At 42.6% G+C, this 19,532-nt stretch overlaps 1 protein-coding gene across 50 annotated transcripts in view; it reads right to left on the bottom strand.

The window, feature by feature from the left end:
- Nucleotides 1-19,532, bottom strand: part of EPB41L3 (erythrocyte membrane protein band 4.1 like 3) — a 226,284-nt gene that overhangs the window by 21,467 nt on the left and 185,285 nt on the right. For 17 of the 50 annotated variants that reach the window (XM_070513599.1, XM_070513595.1, XM_070513603.1 and 14 more), the window contains 7 exons: nucleotides 19,041-19,259; nucleotides 18,594-18,681; nucleotides 13,774-13,926; nucleotides 9,983-10,080; nucleotides 9,140-9,315; nucleotides 5,867-6,087; nucleotides 1,561-2,124 (listed from right to left, as the gene is read on the bottom strand). In XM_070513599.1, the coding sequence (XP_070369700.1) occupies nucleotides 1,561-2,124; nucleotides 5,867-6,087; nucleotides 9,140-9,315; nucleotides 9,983-10,080; nucleotides 13,774-13,926; nucleotides 18,594-18,681; nucleotides 19,041-19,259 (1,519 nt within the window). The remainder of the gene's footprint in view (nucleotides 1-1,560; nucleotides 2,125-5,866; nucleotides 6,088-9,139; nucleotides 9,316-9,982; nucleotides 10,081-13,773; nucleotides 13,927-18,593; nucleotides 18,682-19,040; nucleotides 19,260-19,532) is intronic. The other 33 variants (XM_070513610.1, XM_070513629.1, XM_070513624.1 and 30 more) reach the window with 3 other exon arrangements.

Below are 19,532 nucleotides of genomic sequence, written 5' to 3'. Positions count from 1 at the left end.
TGCGTGTGCGTCTAAATATATATCGTTGGAGCTAAGTCATATATGACCCAAGATCTTTGAAAAGGGCTCTTATGCAATACCCAAAGCCTGAACTTTTATTTGAAACATCTCTGAGACCATTCCCATTTTTTTCCTTCTACTGCAAAGAAATGGTCATAATACCACTAAATATAGACCCTTATACACTCTCACAATGCTGCACACCCACAGGTGCAGCTCAGATTTCGATTTCCAGCTGAGCACAGAACTGAATACACTTCCTTTTCTTTAGTATAGCCCTGACTTTGTGATGGTTCTCTAAATGCTAGAGTATTGGCCTGTGTCCTCCCACAATAGCCTGTTTTGTGGGAGCATGAGAGCTGGAGGAGCAGGCGAGCTGGGGGCAGCAGGGGAGGTGACAGCTAGGTGGCAGCTTCTGTTCTTTTCCCCTGGACTCTATTTGAAGCCTGTAAAGGGGGAAACTGCTGGGGCTGTTCATACAGCCATGGGTGTTGCGAAAGGACAGCAATTAAGAGGAAAACCTACTGGCTACATGCTGACTCACCCAATGGCCTGGATGAAGGACAGGAGAGTGACACGCGGCACTGCCTTCACAGCCAGAGGCTGAAGGCCCAAGTCCTTTCACCACTAAATACACGCCTGGCCGAGAGTCACAGAGGCCCATCCATCTTCCCTGACCTGACCAGACTGTCCACTGTGTGTGGGTTTTTTGGCTTAGGCTGGAGTTGAAGGAATCGCTGCCACCCAATACATGCTTTGGCATTACTAGTGCAGATGGAATTTCAGCCCATTTTTGCAACTGGTAGGAGCCTCAGATGAGTCTTTTCCTGACTGTGTTTGAAACCTGTTGCTTTTAATTGCAGTTCTTTCTGCTCCAGTCTCTGGCCCCACGAATGACTGACGTCATGTGCGCATTTTCAACTGCTCAGACATCCTTTCTGACCCCACACACCCAGGGGATTTGGCTCACCTCCGTGAGTAACAGTGACAGTCTGGCAATGACAGCAGAAGAGAGCAGTGGGGACGTTTCAGAAACCCCATGGAGAAGAGGCATTTACAATTGGTGGAAAGCTACCCCAATGAGGACGATGCCTCCCGATGGCATGTCCTCCCCCACCTCACCTTGAGTATCATTTATGTAGTCTATCACCACTATGTGTGACTGTATCAGGAACATTTTAGTAACACACCATAAATCTAGTCCAAAGTTACTTATCTGTCTTATCTGTAATTTACTTTATTACATGACAACTGTAGCCTGACTTTTTACATAGTTAACAGGTTATTTAAAATTGACTTTTGGCTGAGTCCTTCACAACCCGGATAATTCAGTGGGTAGCAGAGCGGCTCCGGCCGGGCTCAGACAGCTCCATCCACATGGTGTTGTGCCTAACCCTGGGGCTGGCTGTACTCCCCAACACACAAAACCTCTTCACGTATTGGCACAGACAATAAATGAGGCTCTGAAAGGAGGACTACTATTGTAGCAGCCGTCTACCACTGCTTCGGACCGAAGCCCCGACCACGACAGGGAAGTGTGCTCTATGCCGAGGTACACACCTCTTCCTCTGAACTGTCACTCGGGTCATTGTCTAGTGAGGCACTCAAGGAGGCCGCCCTGGGCTCCAGGTAGCAGAGGCACATAGCCAGAGGGAAGGAGAGAGTGAGGGCACATGGCACTGAGAAGGAGGCGGAGAGCAGGAAGAAAAAGATGAAGAGGAAACAGGGCAAGAGGGAGGGCGAGCGGATCGGGAGACAATGCTGCAAGCTCTGTGGGAGGAGTCTGGTTTCAGACAGGTTGGGAAAAGAGAGGTAGCCATCGTCATCTAGAAGAGAAGGGAACGACTCAGGGAGCTGCAAGGAGAAGGAAAACAGGGTGGTCCCTCTGCCAGTTTGCTGTTTGTAGCTAAAGGCCACATCTTGGTCCCCTAAGTATGGCTTCCCTTTGCCGTCAGAGTCCAAGGTGGGCTCTCCGTGCACACACACGGTGTCCCTGGACGGCTCGAAACCGGGTGGCTGGCGCTCATTCTCCTTACACCTCCTACGGAGCTCTGTGGGAGATGCAGGGGGTCGGTGGGCTGATGGGGGGGACAGGGGACATGAGTCAGTGCCAAGCCCAGGTGACTGATGTGAAAGAGAGAGAGAGAGACAGAAAGCAGCAAACAGAGGTGCAAAAGGACAAAAAGAAAACTGCAATTAGTTGATTTTCTTATGGGAATCAGTATAAAACTGTAAAACAAGAACTTTAGCACGAGGGTTGCTCATTATTTAAAGAATTCAAGCTGCGTGCCCACCCTGCCATGGACGGCTGCCATCATGCCATTAGACCCGCAGAAACGGGCGGGCTTTGTAAAGGAGTCAGAACAACAGAAGATATCTGTGGGCAATCTCAAAGTCTACATGTTTCACATGATCCAAAAATTTTGTTTAGACCAACAACTCTAGCAAGTTTCAGGGTTTTGAGAGCAAACACAACTCTCTGATCTCTTAAAATCCAGACTTTCAATAACTTCTCCTGATTTCCAGCTAACAGATCTGTTACTGTAGTTCAGGTGAATTAAAAATAAAAATGAATCCAAATTTTGATTATTTAAAAAAAGTCTCTAGCATTACCTTTCCTTGGTTAGTCAATTACATCCAAAACAGGTAGGTTTCCAAATCAAGAGGTTTCTGGCCCCACTCCTACGTGGGTAGCAGTTCCAACTAGGGAATTCAACAATTAGCATCTTAGGAACCCTGACTCTCCACAAAGAACTGAGGTTCCGCTGAAAACTCCTTTTCCATTGTGGCTCCTTTATCCATGATGTAAACAGAACTGAAACTCAAATAAGTGGTTTCAACAAGCTAATTAGCAAAAAAAGAATGCATTTTCTTGTGATATGGTTTACAAGCATTTACTTTGTATTATTTGTGGTGCACAAATAATAGAAGTATAGATACAATTTCCCAGCCTTCTGATTTTTCTTAGCAGACGAATGCTACGTTTAACTCCCCAGTTTGAGTCTTTAAAAGAAAGGCAGGCATCGCCACTAAAGTGCTCCCAGTGAGTTCAGGCTTCTGCAGAGAAAGTGAGGCTCTCTATAGTCTCTGGCCCGGGCAGCCTGCACGACCATGGCAGTTTCCTCTGCAGGTGGTGGGGGGCTGCCGAGCAAGGGCAGGAGTCAAGCAGGCTAACTCCCAACGGGACCTGGCATGGCACAGAGCTGTGACAGCGGGCAGCTGCAGACAAGGTCACCTGCAGCCCGACTTCATTGCTCTCTTGGACACTGTGCGCGTGTGCACACACGCATGTTTTGCCCAGTGACCCGACAGTATGGAAATTACTGGGCCTGCTTCGTGATGGTGATCTAATCTTGACGTGGTAAATACAGAGGATAAGAAAATGTACAAATAAAAGTACATCATGGATACATCAGAATTTAGAAGCGTCTCTCTTTAGTATTAGACAAGTTTGTCTTCCCCAGTACCCACACTTGACATTAAACACTGGGTTTTAAACAGGACCCTGCATAAATCTCATTCGACAGAGAATCACATAAAGTTATAAGCTGACTTCTGCACGCAGTTGTTCCCCAGGGCAGAAGGCTACCCAGTTACCTGGGGCCATTATCAGCCTGGGAGACACGCCTCTTCGCAAAGGAATCTAGGGGACCAGCCTTTTAAGAACTATTTTCAGTAACACATTTTTATTTTGGCTAAAAAATGAGTACTCTCTATGTCACTTTTTGAAGGAGAAGAATAAAACGTTTAATCTTCCATGCTGCTTATTAAGGTGATTTTTAAAAGACAGCATTGCAGGGGGTGGTTAAGTTTGCGCACTCCGCTGCAGGCGGCCCAGTGTTTCATCGGTTCGAATCCTGGGTGCTGACATGGCGCCACGCTGAGGCGGCATCCCACATGCCACAACTAGAAGGACCCACAAGTAAGAATATACAGCTATGTACCGGGGGGCTTTGGGGAGAAAAAGGAAAAAAATAAAAAAATCTTTAAAAAAAAAAAAAAGCATTGCACCATGGGAAGTGAAGACAGCCACCCACCCACTCAAGTACCAGGTCTCAGCCACAGCCCTTCTGAAGGCATTTGGGCCAAAGCACTGGCTTCTCAGGGACTCACACTATGAGAGTCAGAGTTTCCTTTGTCTTTTTATTTTCCCACGGCATAAATGGCACAAAGTGACGACAGCTTAGTGCTACATTTTACATAAACAAATTGGTGGTCTTTTAGAATTAAAAAAAGTGAAAGGGCTGGCCCTGTGGCCGAGTGGTTAAAGTTTCACATGCCCTGCTTTGGTGGCCTGGGTTCACAGGTTTGGATCCCGGGTGCGGACCAACTCCACTCATCAGCCATGCTGTGGTGGCATGCCACATACAAAGTAGAAGAAGACAGGCACAGATGTTAGCTCAGGGCTAAGCTTCCTCACCAAAAGAAAAAAGAAAAAGAAAGTAAGATGGCCTGGATCTATTTTTGCAGCAAACTAAACGTCATTTACTGTTATGTGCCTTTTTATCATGTTTACACATCCAAGAGAATCATATGTTGGCATGGGAGACTTCATGAAATCATGGAACACATTTGGTTTTTCAGGTGTACTATCTTCTTTTCAGGTCTTATTTAAAAAACATGCCTTGACTTAACTGAAAAGGAAGAGTGTAAAAACAAAATTCAGAACAAAGCACATTTTAACAGCAAAAGTGATTCAAATATTCTTGCTGTCATTTCCTATCCTGCTTTTTATTTTTGTGTTTGGCAAGTAAATAATCTTATCCTAAAAAAAAGAAGATGGATTGGGTCATTTAGAATAGTCTAACATAACTACAACAATGATATATTTGTTGATCTACCTATTTAGAAGTCATTGCTAAATTCCTGTCAAAAGGAGCATTTTTCTATAGGGCCCAGATGGTGAGTCTCTACCACATAGATCCATATTTGAAGAGCCCACGTGCAAAAGAGAACTTCTGAATCAAACTCAGGCAAGCGTCAGCAGAACCTGCAAGCTTTGCAGCATTTCCATCCTCTTAGCTCCTGTCACTCTGTTCTCTGTGTGCTCCAGGAGCCAGCCTGCTTCCATTATTATGTATAAACCTCCTGATGAGTTTTCTGACTTTCAGGCAGCTGCTCTGCTACATACAAAATCCACAAGCAGATGCAGGTTGTCCACTTGTTTTTTGACTTTTAAATTATTGTTCTGAAAAGTTGCCTTACAGTGCTGGATCGTCAGAAATAGGCATAATATTTAAGAAGAATTTGAATTTTGGGTGAAATGAAGTCACAAAATTTAATGAACAAAACCCCTTGGAGAAACTGCTGCTAAATTCACTTTCCATCTTCCCTTGCAGCCTTCTGCCTCAATAGCCCCTTTCAAAACATGGCCACTGGCCACTGTGATGATTAGATTATAATCCTAAAGCTGAGAGAGAAGACTGTGTGCGAGCACACAGGCTGCAGTCACCAAGTTACCGGCAGTCAGAAGAATGGTAACGTAATTACCGTATTTCTAAAAGAACACACAGTATGTGCGTAGGAGAATGGGGCCAGAAACAAAGAAAATGGCTTTAGCAACAGTTCTGAAATGTGAGACCAAACAGAAATATATAATATGCCACTGAATGTATTTTTACGATATCCAGACAGGACAGCTGTTGAAAGCCTTCCATAGCACATCAATTGTTAACATAAAATTTTCAAAAAGTTAAGAAAGAATCCTTCAGAGGAAAATAATAACTTAAAACTTGACAATATGAATGTGACTAATGCTGGAATATAAATTAGCCTAAGTCTTAACACATTCCTGGTTTACATCTTCAGAATTATTTAGTAACTTAAAAGTCTGAGCAAGCTCCAGGAGGCAGCCTGGGAGATGTACCTTTCCCTCTTGCCGCACGACTGCAGCGGGCGTGGCCTCTTCTGCCTTCTTCCGTCTGTCCTCGTCCTCGCCGCGCTCTTCTTCGGCCTTTTTCTCCGGAGTCACAGTGGTGATCAAGTTGGTTTGAGAGATGCCCTTTGTTGTGGCGTACTGGCCAGTACCAACCTCTGCAGCAGACACAGAATCCTTCATGTATATTTCATGGTTTTCATTCACTGATGCTAAAAGCAAATATAATTAGAGAAATAAAGTCTGAAATAGCTAAACCAGAAGAGCGATGAACACCACCAATCGTCCCATTATGGAAAAAAATATCCCTACGAAATACCAGGATTGTCTCCAAAAGACAAGTCAGCAATGTAGGGACCTCCGCCTCAGCACTGCCATGGGCTCACCTTTCTGTATCATCTGCACCAGTGTTTCAAAATGAGTTAGAGGTTCATCTCTTGAAGCCACCAGAATACTTTTCAGCCATTCTCAGACTCTCTGGTGAGGATGTGTGTGGGGGTGTGGTGGTGGAAGGATGAGGGCCTGCACTGCCCCCAAGCCTGTCAGCCCCATAGTAACCGGCTGAGCACCAGCACCAGGCACTTCGTAGCAAGTCCCATGACTAATGGCAGTATTTGCAGTAGACAATTGCTCTAGTACACTTGACTTTCAACATATGTATTGAAGTGTTATTCACCAAGGAGCACTGAAATGTTTTTTAAATTATTATTATTACTAGTAATGGTTGAAAAGTCTATCACTCCTACAATATAAGAGCCCCATGGGTAATAATGAAAATTTACCATCTTGGCAGAGATTATAAAATTCAGATGGCTAATCTGTTCAGCTGAAGTGCAGAAATGTTTTAATTTCTACAGCTCTTTAAACAAACTACCATGATATGCATACATTCATTCATCTCTAATATTTTGGGAAAACAAGACAAATGCTGCTAATGAAATTCATGCAAATGTAAAGCATGCAGACATAAGAGATACGGCACAGTCTTTCATCGCAGCTAAAATGTCTTAGTGAAAGAGATGCTTAATTCAGTCATATGTTTTAAAATTTGATACTCAGTTTAGGTTTTCAGTATCATGAAATTTATTGAAACTTCTAAATGCTGCTTTTCAAATATGCAGTAGCTAATCACAAGCAAAATATAACCTGCTTCACATTCTAGGAAGTTTAAAACAAATATAAAAAAGATTCTGAAATCTTTTTAATTTCACTAAAATACCTTCACTAAGATATTTTCTATCTCTTTATACTGATGAAAAAGCTCATACGAGACAGTTTCTTTCTGGGCCAGTTAGGCTGTTCCACATAAGAGGTAACCTTGCAAAAAGCAGTTTATATGCCAACAAGCAGCCCCGGCCCCAGCTCAGCAGCACAGAAAACATACTAGAATTGGCAGGACCCCAAAGAGTGAGAACCAACACATACTAACATCACTTTTGGGCAAGAAGGAAGAGACAGCATAATATTAGAACATTCATTTCACAATTGTCTTCTGTCTTCTCGGCAATCATTATTACACCAAAGGTGATGAGGAAAACAACATTTGCAACAAATGCGTTCCCTTGGGTACACATCACTGAATAAAGTGGATGATATTCAGGGAAAAAAGGTGTAATCCTACAAAAGCTCCTCCAACACTGACTGATAGAACACAGAGACTTTACAGAGAAAGAAGAGTAAACGAAACAGCACCGAAAGAAACCTTGAATGTGGATATTTAACACGGATATTTCAATCTCTTAATTCAACTCCAAACAGTTCTAATAAACATTTTATTCCAAAAATTTGGCTCTAAGTTAGATATTCTGAAAATGGGAAACTCTTAAAAGATAACAAATGGTAATTAACTTCCTAGGCCAGCTCACACAAGCCTAAAGGATAATTATCAATGTAATTACCTAGATAATTATAACTACATCTATAACAAGAGTGCTTTCACATATGTCTTATTCACTCTTTGCAAAAACCCTGTCAGAGGTGGCCTTACTCCCATTTATGGGTGATGACTAAAACCGAGACCTGCAGAGCTCAGATCATTCACCAACCATGACACGGACAGACGGCCTGGACTTCAGTCTGCATTTATCTACACAAGGTAAGTATTCTTGCCCCTTCACTAGTAACATACACGATATGTATCATAACAATTTTGATGACTTCTATAAACTGTTTAGAAAGTATCCCATTAGGGAAATACAGTCTTTTAAATCAGGGGATTCAGGGAGGATGTTGCCCCACCAACCGCACTAGAGGATGGTGAACAGGCACAGGAGAACTGAGACTCAGCGGCAAGTGGCAGAAGAGGGTAAGGAGAAAGGTGATCCTAGGCACTAGTAACATTATTTTTATTTATGTTTTTGCTTATTATTAAAATCATACACACATGCTAGAAACTTCTAACTCTTTTTATTTGCACATGATAGGTCTCCTATGAAAAGCTCATCAGAGGTGCCCCAAATTAGGAGACAGAGGCCTGGCCCCAGCTCCGTCCCTAAGTTGGGTGTTGGTACAGCTGACACGTCTTACAGCAGAAAGCACAGCTGCGTGTAACTGTGGACAGCTGTACAAAACTTTCCACAAATCAAAAAGCCTGCTGAAAGCTCAGTATTATGTCATTCCTTAACAACGCCATTTACGTGATTCCTTGTTTCACTCACACATTGACAACAGTAGAGAAGACTTACACGGCAATGCTCACCCAGTCCACCTGGTATAGCAATTAATACTAACCAGGAGGATTTAACTTAGAGCCCTTTGCTCTCTTAGCTGAATGCCACTCTTTCTATCAGCTATTATTCATTGATTAATAAAAGTCACATTTTATTCACAAAAATTTTTTAGAAACAGTGATAAATTTAACTCACAGTTTCCTTTCTGAAACAAATCATCTACAACAAACCTGATAAACATTTAGAATGTACTGGCAAAGAACTAAATTACTTATAAATTCTGTAATTACTCTATTTAGAATAAGAGCAACTTTCTTCAAATTTAGGTTGCCAGCTTATGAAAGCTACGCTCTTCATTCCCTAAGTACCACTCTTTTATGTAATTTTATATCAATCTACTAATAACAGACTTTAGCCTCACACAGGCGCTTTTTTTTTGAGGGTGGGCAGTTAAAACTTGCCATTCGGCCATAGACTAACAAATACTTTTCATTTCATACCATCCAAGAGGACCGGTGTTTACCGAAAGCTCATGACGGTTTCCCACTACTGCGTAGGCAACAGCAATTACTAAGGGCCAGTAAGTGATGCCTACCTCCATCCAAGCTGCGAGACATGGTGTAACGTTTGCTGGACGAGCGCTCAAAGTAGGGGGCTGGACGATCGATCAATGCACTGGCTCTTCTCGTCTGGGCTTGCGTTCTGCCACTGTAACGAAACTTGGAACCCAAGGTAAGGAATTTCTTTGGAGGTGCTTCTGGTAACAACAGTCTAAAGACGTTAAAGAAAAAAACAGCAGAAAGACTATTAAACGAAATATTAAGAACCCTCTTAGCTTTTTACTCTGTTCTGAAGGGAAAGTGCTTTGTGTGCTCAAGTTTAACGTCCAGAATGCAATTAAATGAATCTGATGTTACAAGAAAAAAATTAATTCACACAGAACATATCAACCAGGGATGTTGCAGAGTGGCTATAAGCAAAATGGGGGTTGGGTTGCACAAGATGACTTTAACATCCCATGCAACTGGAGTCTATGGTTCTATAAACCCAGAGAGCAGCCAATTAGGTGATTTAGTGAAGAAGAACAGTGATGGTTTTGCAGACACTAATCTGACAGTTCTAGTACTGTATGTGAACAAAGGAGTCTGGAGTAAGGAGAAATTATTGAAACAGTAAGGAATAAATTGGACAAATGAAAAGACACTAAAGATAATAAAGGGGAGATGGGGCAGATAAGTGTAAGAGAAATTAAGGAAAATCCTACAAATTTAGTCTGAAGTTCTTTCAGGATTTCTTCTCAAGAAATGTGGTGACAGTAAACTTGAAAGAATAGAAAGGATATGCTTCCACATTCTTCTTCCCAATAACCTCTTCCAGTATAAGTGATTCCAATCACTCTATTTCTTCCTTAGGAAAGAACAAAACGATCTTTACCTACCTGAAAAATGTATGGTGTTCAACACATACTTTCCATAGACGCTTGGCGGCTCGATGGTTTGGCAGCTTAAACCCAATGGTGCTTTCAAATTGTTCAAACTAAATTTAAAAAACATATTGAAAAGTAAAGTCAAGTTTGGAATTATAAATAACAAAAAAGCAAATAATTTACAAAATCATAATACCACCTACAAATTTTTTCTTTACTTACTAAATCAATTGCTATATGCAGAACTCACGCTATACATATTCATTCATTGAAAAAAATCTCCTTATATTTATCTCCTTAAAATGCTGCAGGTACAGATAACTACATTATATATGCAGTAAATATTTTATGTACAAGTACGGATCTTACGAAAACTGAATGCAAAAAAGGAGGAATACTTGGATTCCTTCCAGAAACCAATTTCTCATTTTAAGCCTTATTTTCATGGTTTCTCCAGGACATCATGACTTCAACTGGAATCACAGAAATGAACAAAAGGTTTATAGTCTATAGCATTCTCAGGATGATGCTTTCTCCCAGCATCTGGTCAGAAAATATGCCTCTCTCTCAGAGATACCTGATGATGTCGTATCAGATATTGCTGATTTTATTTGTGCACTCTAACATGGATTATCATGTTAAATGCGGACATCTCTTGATAAAACATCAGAGACTGAGAGAATACATTTTCATATTTTTCCGCTCGTCTAGCTCAGATGATACTCTACCAGTCATTTTGTTTTTTCAAGGTGAAATATCTGATTTCCTGAGTAACATAGTTTTTTTTGTGTGTGTGTGAGGAAGAGTGGCTCTGAGCTAACATCTGTTGCCAATCTTCTTCTTTTTACTTAAGATTGTCTCTGTGCTAACATCTGTGCCAGTCTTCCTCTATTTTGTGTGGGATGCCGCCAGTGTGGCCTGACGAGCCCGGGATCTGAACCTGCGAACCCTGGACCACCGAAGCAGAGCACATGAACTTAACCACTGTGCCCCTGGACCAGGCCCTGAGTAATGTATTTTAATACTATTACTGTAGATACCCGGCAACTTTTTATTTTCTGAAGACAGTATGCATGAGGCCATCAGAGGACAAGCATCTTAAACAGTAAAGGCTTTTTCCAAAAGAGCACAACACAACCAGACCACTGATGTAATCAACAGCAAAAGTAATTTACGTGGCAAAGAACCCAAGTGAGGGATCCTATGCATGGAACGTAAGATGTAATTATCCTTGACCTCTGTTTCTTATTTGTTGAGTGGGACTGGGAAATACATCACAGGTTGCTCTAATTGCAACTGCCTCCCCCAATTTCTTACTCACGCTGATGTTCACGTGCAGTGGGGGTCATAAAATCACCACTGAAGGACCCAGTGAGTCGAGAAGCCAGAGTATGACGGATCCAGACTAGACCATCCTCCATTGATTCATCCTGCATCTAACGTGCCCCACACACTGCACTGCGGCCAGAGGCCCTACAGAGGAGTTTGAGCCTGCTTCTGCCTGCACCAGAACCCTCTCCCTCCCCACTGCTGTCACTCAGCAGAAGCCTCAGCTACTTTACTCCTGACTTCGCTGCAACCTGGCAGGAGCTCCTAACCCCTCTTACTCCTAAAGGTCACAAGGGGACCTCACTGTCAAATCCCACGCACTTGTTGCTATTCCTGGTGCCTTCTCTGCAACATTTCACAGCGCTGGTTAACCGCGGCCCTGAAGCTCATCTCCTTGTCATCCTTGACCATTTTTGTCCCTTCTTTTCTTTGGCCATTTTTCCTGATCCCTACGTTCCTCCTCTGCCTACCTCTCCCTCAAAAAGTGTTACCCTCAAAAAGTGGTCTTACTCAGAGTTTCTGTTTTAGGGACTCTTTTTTTTTCTCTAACTTCCCTTGTTTTTTGGGAAATTTACTCCACGCCTAAGGCCCTGAATAAAACGTGTACAGTTGATGACTCTGTTCAAGTCTTACACGTCTTACTGTGCAAGAATCACCCTCTGAAACTCTGTCCCAAAGGAATTTCAATATTTTCTTCGGAAATTCTCCCCCTTCTTCTCTCGTCTAATATCTCCATTGACTTCTCCCACGCAAACTGAAAACCTCTGCTTCTCCTGGTCTCTCTCCTCTCTCGATCCTTCCCCGTCGTGTCTCCAGGGCTGACTGGCTGCCTCTGACTCGCCCCTGCCACCCTATCACTACGGCCTCTGCCCTCGCTCAGGAGGTACTGCACCACATCACTAAGCAGCTGAATTTCATCAAGAAACCCATCACTCCAAAATACGCCTCCAGTTATGTGAGGTCCCAACTGAAACCTCGCACGGCTCACTGTCGTCTCCTGACGCACTCGTCCAACCTTCCCTGCTCTCACAGCCGCGCCCGCTCCAGGTCTGAGTGTTATCACACTCACATCAGGATGCGGTAAGTCTAAGTGTGTGAGTCTGTTTCTCTGCTAAACAGAAAATCCCTGAAGGACAGGAAAAAGGAAATATTGACCTTTCTATTTCCAATGCCCAGTGTGGGGCCTGAAAATACAAAGATGCTCACTTAACAAATGTTTAGTGAATCTAAACAAATATCTATTGGTTCTAAGTTTAACATGCAATCTTTAGGAAATGTAAAAAAATGATTGTAATTTCAGGTATTTACATGAAAAGCTTATGCATTATTTTAGTCTTCATGACAAGTTTGATTTTCTATTTACATTAAACATGAATGTTTGCCTTACAGTCTAATATTTTAATTGCATTTTCCACCAGCAGAGAGGTTGATTTTGAAGACGAGATAATTCCATATCGTACCAGAAAATGTTCGGAGACAAACGAGCTGCAGCCTCAGAGCTCTGCCTGCCTTCATAACATTAACCGCACTAATTAGAAACTGGAGATATTCATTAATTATCTATTAAGCAGGTAATAGCAGATATTTACTACCTATTATGTACGAACCACTAAGGAGGATATAAATATAAGTTGATCACGGATGCTACTGCCCAAGGTATAAGGATTAGTTAACGATTATGATTCTTTCATTAGCCTCTCTGATTAAAAAAAAAGGTGGAAATATATTTACATAACTAGCACTCAGCATCCCTGAGTCTGATCTTTCTTGTAGCTTGACCCACATTCTCTCTAAGCTATTCACTTTAGGATGCTATCAGACTCGGGCAGAGAGAGAACACCGAGACCTAAAAACAGGACAGGTGGGAAGAAGTCGACTCTTCATTCACAAGGAGGTTTAATGACTAAGAGTTTCCTTTATGCTACAGCTTGATATATACAAAATATTATTCATGAATCTGGATTTTACATTAAAATATGTGAAAAAAATCCCTTTCAATCAATGTATGTAGTGGGGAAAAAACTGGAATAAAATAATAAAAAAAGAGAGGCAAGCCTGGTGGCGTGGCGGTTAGGTTTCTGAGCTCCACTTTGGCGGCCCAGGGTTCACGGGCCGGGATCCCAGGAGCAGACCTAGGCACCACTTGTCAAGCAAAGCTGTGACAGGCGTCCGACATATAAAAGAGGAAGATGGGCACAGACGTTAGCTCAGCAACAGTCTTCCTCAGCAAAGAGAGGAGGATTGGCAGGTGATGTTAGCTCAGGGCTGATCTTCCTCAAAATAAATAAATAAATAAGTAGAGAACATTTTATTTATTACTATTTACTGGACAAACCTACAATCAATTCTTTTAGGCATTTAGACATAATGTACCATGTCCTGCAATGTTCAGAACCATGAAGAGGCAATTTAAATGTTTGCTTGCTATCAGGTACCTTTATTCCTAATGTACGTGCAAATTTAGGTCTACTTACCTCTCCCGGCCGGATCTTAATGTAAAAGTTGTTCCGTTTGTATGAAATTTTTAGAACCTTAGGCCAGGCAAATCTGTTTATTCGCAGTCGGTCACGATATATCAACAGACCACTTGCACAAACTCCTAGCATAATTTCTACTCCCTCAGAATCCTGGAAAATAGCAGCAAGGAGCAACAGTGAGGACCTGGACCTCACTCGTTTCCAGTGACAGCTGGGTATGACATTTAAGGCCCCATGGCAGAGCCTATAATTGACTACATATAGCTCTAATTTAAATATGAAAAATACTGCAGCCATTTTTTAAACATTACCACTAAATAATAGCCTTTTAATGAAGATACTTCTCACTGTGGAGACTTGTTAGAGTAAGATCTGCTCACTAAGGTACTGCAGGCCCACGACGTAAACACTGCACACAGGCCGACCAGATGAGGCCGTGTTACTAACGGCAAGAGCCTGGTTCTTTCATTGAGCGGCAGGCGCTGCTCTAACCACTGTCCTTGCAGTGGCTCTTCTAATCCTCACTAGGGTGTGCTGAGATAGTTGCTGTTATTAGTCCCATTTTACAGATGAGGAAACTGAGGCACGGAGAGGATAAGTGTCTGTTCCAGTTGAATATGGGCGGCCTGGTTCCCAGGTAGCACTCCTAACTAATATTGCGTACTAACAGAGATGCCCTGTCCTTTCTTACGAGTGTTCTGGGGTTTGTTCCTTTAAAAAAGCCTTGATCTTTTTTATATAACATTATCGTCAGAGTAAAATTCAAATATAAACAGTTGTTTTGAAGTATAAATGAACTTCCCCAACAGGCCCCCAACACAGGCACACTGCCCAGTGAACAACCCCTGAACACACAGAACTCCGGAGACATTTTATCCATGTGTAGGGTTTGGTGTTTTTGAACCAAAGTGGATTAGACTATATTTGCAACTTGCTTTTGCTGTCTGTACATCTCCTGTTTAGGTCATTTCCCAGGGATGCGGGATGCCCAGAGCTCCCAGAGGTCCACAGAGACGCTATGTGAAGCTCAGGAGACCCGCCACGTGCAGTCTGACCCCTAAATGTTGCATTTGGGCGAAGTCAGGGTAAAATGAACATCTGCAGAAGCTGCGGGTGGGGTGAAAACCATGGAGAGGAGGCAGGACTGTGTGTGAGGTGCAGTCTCCACGCCCTTATGTCCCGGGTGCTGCGAGCAGGGGGCACGAGGCGAAGCTGGGCCTTCCGTCACACTGAGCGCAGGCTGTCCCGGCCGGGAGCCACCGCAGCACCAGCAGAGAGACGAGGGGAAAACGGAAGAATCCAAACAGGAGATTCTGACTCATCCGTATTGTGCGGATTTACCTCCTCAATCCAGCCAGTGCCAGGCATAAGATGAACATTTCCAGAATCAAAAATAAGTATTTTGGTCCATCTCTGGGAAATCTAAGTTTACAAGTACAAACTAATTGGTCTAAAATGAAATATTTTACCTTGGTAAAGGATCATTCCATTAGACGTGAAATTATTCTATAAGAGTGGAAATACTTGACAGCAGGATTTTACAACATAGTAAAATCTGAAGAAAACTCAAAAGCGAGAAACCACCCACACTTATCAAGGGCTTTAATTTGAAAGTGGAATTTAAAGAGCCAGACCCTGAGGCTGACAAGTAGCTGGCCTGACTGATCCTCTCGAACCAGCCAGTCTGCTCAGAGAGAAAGACATTTAAAACCTTTTTCATTATTTTATCTATTTTTAAACCACCCATTAGTGTCTCTGAATCCTAGGAAAACAGAATCCCTTTGTGGGAAAGATCAGAAAGGCTCCTTTGATCCCTCTTCTTGTCCCCTCCAACACACACTTCTGTGTCCTCTCATCACCCTGTTATCTCGGGCACAAGATAAGAGCACCAAACAAATGGTGCTGCCAGACTCCTGCTCCTCTCTCTTCTCCAGACGGTCGGCTGGGGGGGGCGGGAGCTCTGCTCAATCTCTGCAACCGGGTGGTCAGCATCATGCCTGACCAGTGTGTGTTAAGCCACTACACGTTTGTTGAAAGAAAGGGAAATGAAGAAAGTGTCAGGAGTACATGGTGTTTTAAACTAGATGAGCATCTCCATTTCATTAATCACACAGCAACAGAGAACGCTACTTTTGATATCAGGTTTTCTGCCTCGGCCCAGAGTACTGAGGTTAGTCCGGTAAATCTTTTGTTTTGAAAGCTGTAACAGCAGTTTTTGTGGGAGACGTGTGTTTCCCTATCGACAAACACATTTAATGCTCCCTTTAGCATAGAGAACTGAAGGAAGACCTGGATGGTCTCAGTCTATAGAAATTAAAATAAATAAGTGTACTACTCCCTTAATTTAAAATCACTGTTTAAACTTGCCCATCCTTTATGATCACTTTGTCCATGGGATATCTGAGATGGATTTATATCTACATTTTAGAAACTTATATGAAATAAATGACTCTTGACAGAACCTGTTCAGACTGACATTAAGTGACAAACAAGCAGAGATGGTCTTCCTAAGAAAAAAACAAAGCATTTAGAATATGTTTTCCGAAACAATGGACCTTCATCTAATATGGTATTTATTCTCTACACAGAGATGTGGAATCCAAGATCACAGTTCAGAATTTCTAAATAGGTCCGAATGCTCAGGGCCTTCCATACCATCAACAGAAGAGAGGCATCTCATTTATAACCGGAAATTAGCTCTAATTTAATTCAGTAAATTTCCTTCTTGAAATGATGGAGTGTGGCTGCATGAGAAAATGGCGTCCATAACGGAATCATTTGTCACACTTAACATTCAGATGAAATCCTGTAACAGGCTGCATTTGTACTTCCTTAATTCTTTCGTTTTTAATTGGCATAGTTTCAAATCGCATTACTGAATGAAAAAGCAGCTTTTTAATTCAGTAATTACAGCTATGGTAAGTGATTTTATTTTTCCTGATAGGAACACAGATAGATCCGGAGTTGCACTTCCCTAAAGATAAGCCCTAATCTTTTATTTACTTATTTTTCCTGGGCAGTAAATGAATCATTGTGTGCAATGTAACTCAAAAACAGACTTTGATTCACTCAAATTTTCAGGCTACTTTTATCTCCTTCTTGTCTCTTTATCTTCTAGCCACCTAGGGACAAATTCCAAGAGAAAAAACAATCTTAGTGCACGTCCTCATTTTCTTTTTAAATCTTCATCCTGTCTTATACCTGACATAAAATATAAAACACCTTTATTATCTGAGTGCAAAATAAGTGAAAAAGTATAATATTGAACTGGCAAGTAAACAGAGCTACGCCTGCTGTTCTAATTCCACACAAATGTCAGAGTTTGGTGTTCAATGTACCAGAGCCTCCCTGGGATAAGTCCCAGCGGAGTCCCGGAGAGGCTGCTACGCTCAGGAAGTACTCATCCTGTGTGTGACGCAGAAGATGATCCACAGACAGAACCAATCGAACCTGCATCTGTTTGATGGCCACCATTTTCTTATCCAAATTCACTATGGATTAGTGTGCTCCCCAAACGCCAACCAGGGAGCAGCTCTCCTTGCGGCATCAACAGAGCCTACAGATCATGATTCCCACCCCTGGGGCCTCAGCGTGGTGAGATGTTTGCTTGCATAGAGCGAAACTCTCTTCACGTCTCGGACCCACACTTGACTGTGTAATATACTCGCTTGCCTGGAAGCCTATTAACTGCCCGTTCTTGTGAGTCCCAGACCATGAAACCGGTGACTGCGCTGTCTGCTGGGAGGAAAATGCACATTCCCATACAGGGGGATGTTACCCTGTCAGCCCAAATCAGAAGAAAATGACCCTGGACTTCAAACACTGATCTTTTTAATGCTGCTGAAGTACCAGAATCCATCCCAAAGATCCTAACAAATGTCGTATGTCTTGATGATAAAAGTTTTCATCAAAGTTTGCCTGTGCTTCCACGGTACTTTCATTCACAGCTGTTCAAATAATAGACTCATAGTCCATATGCTCATTCTCTCACTGCTGAAAAATACAGAGATTCTGGAAAAAGCAGAGCACGGAGTAAAAGCTGCTCTATGTATCCTCACAACCTTAATCTTCCTACAGTTCAATTCCAACTTCCTTCTTCCCAAAACTGTATAGCCAACATAAAGCTTTAACATTTCACCGATTGCCAAGCAACTAGGCAATCCTCAGCCTGGGTGGTTAATTTTAGTTGAACTTCAAAATAACAATCTCATTTCAAAGTCCTGGTTATTTGTCAGAGTACTTAACTTTAGAGAAAGAATTTAAATTTTGTGTGAATGTACTGAGTCCTTGGTGGGTGGCCAGAGCAGAGGCTTAAACGGTCGTTGGCACATAATAGATGTGACAATTGGGTCTTGAACAATCGGACAAATTTAGATAGGCAGGACAGGAAGGAGAGGATAAAGATGGAAATGTTCAGAGAAAAGGCTGGGAGAGGTACTGGTAGGAGCAAAGGGCATGTATCGGCACAAAGTGGGAGATCCAACTGTCATGGGGAAGGTGAAGCAGGCCAAGAGCTCACCCTGTGAAGACAAATTTCTAATTGAATCAACAGGCGATTGGCTGCTTTGCCCACTGTGGGCTTTCAGTTGGCTGAGGCCACGAGCAACGTGAGTCTGAGCCAAGCAGAGCAAACCCTCCAATAAAACATCAGAGAGCTACATTTGTTCCACCGCTGAGCAGCCCTTAAAAGGCAAATAGACTTGAATCTCCAAAGTTTTTGCTGACACGAACGGAAGTAAAAATCACCAGCTTATAACAATAGCAACATTGAGCTAAAGAAAATTAAATAGGAAGTTTGGAGTTTAAAAAATGCATACCTTGGCATGATGTAAATCTACCCCATACATGGATAGTTTTTTGGCATTTTCCAAGAAATGCATCTCTGCTTCTGCTGGCGTCATTCCTCTGATAAGGAAGAAAAAGCGTTACAAGGCTGCTCTGCTTCCACCTGGTGGGGCTGTGACATTTCCCACTGAGCTCCCTGACTATCTACTAAGCAAGTCCCCATAGAGGCACCAGCACACTGGTGCTCTGAGGGGGGGAAAGGACAAAAAAGGAAAACAGCTTTTAAAGAAAACATCACAAACAGCCCTTCTGAGTGAGCATGTAACTATCCCAGAACTGTACCAAGCACTGAACCCCACTCTGCTTAAGTCCCATCCATAATGCACTCCAATCACTCCTGGACTAGTGGGTAGTACAAGGGATGCCCAGCCGTCCAGGCACAACTTAAATGGAACATTCCCAGGGTCTCTGCCGCGAACCTGTGGCTCTTGTGCAGCTCGATCACTTTGTCTTCCAGCTCTTTCGTGTGGTTTGGTGCAAAGCGGAACTCACTAATGTAATCGTTCCCACATTCATCCGGGTCATAGTCTCCAAGTTCTGACTGGACAGTGTAGGAGCCCAACAGGGCGAGGGTGACAAAGGAGCAGGGTAGCCTCCCAGACACGATGTCATCTCGCAATTGTAAGCAGAGGTAGTACCTTCGGGAGTCAAAAGGACAAAACAAAAAGCCAGCATGAGGATCCATGAAAAGGAGACCACTCAGTACAAACTGTGCTGTGTGCAACTTCTCCCTGTCAAATCGTGTCACTAGGACAAAGTTTCTTGCATCTGTATTTTGTCTAGATATAAGGGGAAAATACTTGGCTACAAAATACAATATTTAAGAGTATCTAAAGACAAGTCAGTGTTCATTATAAAACAGGGTTTTATTAATAAAGTGTAGAGTAAAAGAAATCTAAAAACATATTCCT

This window comes from Equus asinus, chromosome 7 (genome assembly GCF_041296235.1).
Source record: "Equus asinus isolate D_3611 breed Donkey chromosome 7, EquAss-T2T_v2, whole genome shotgun sequence".
NCBI classification, from domain to species: domain Eukaryota; kingdom Metazoa; phylum Chordata; class Mammalia; order Perissodactyla; family Equidae; genus Equus; species Equus asinus.
This window is presented reverse-complemented; position numbering and strand designations above follow the sequence as displayed.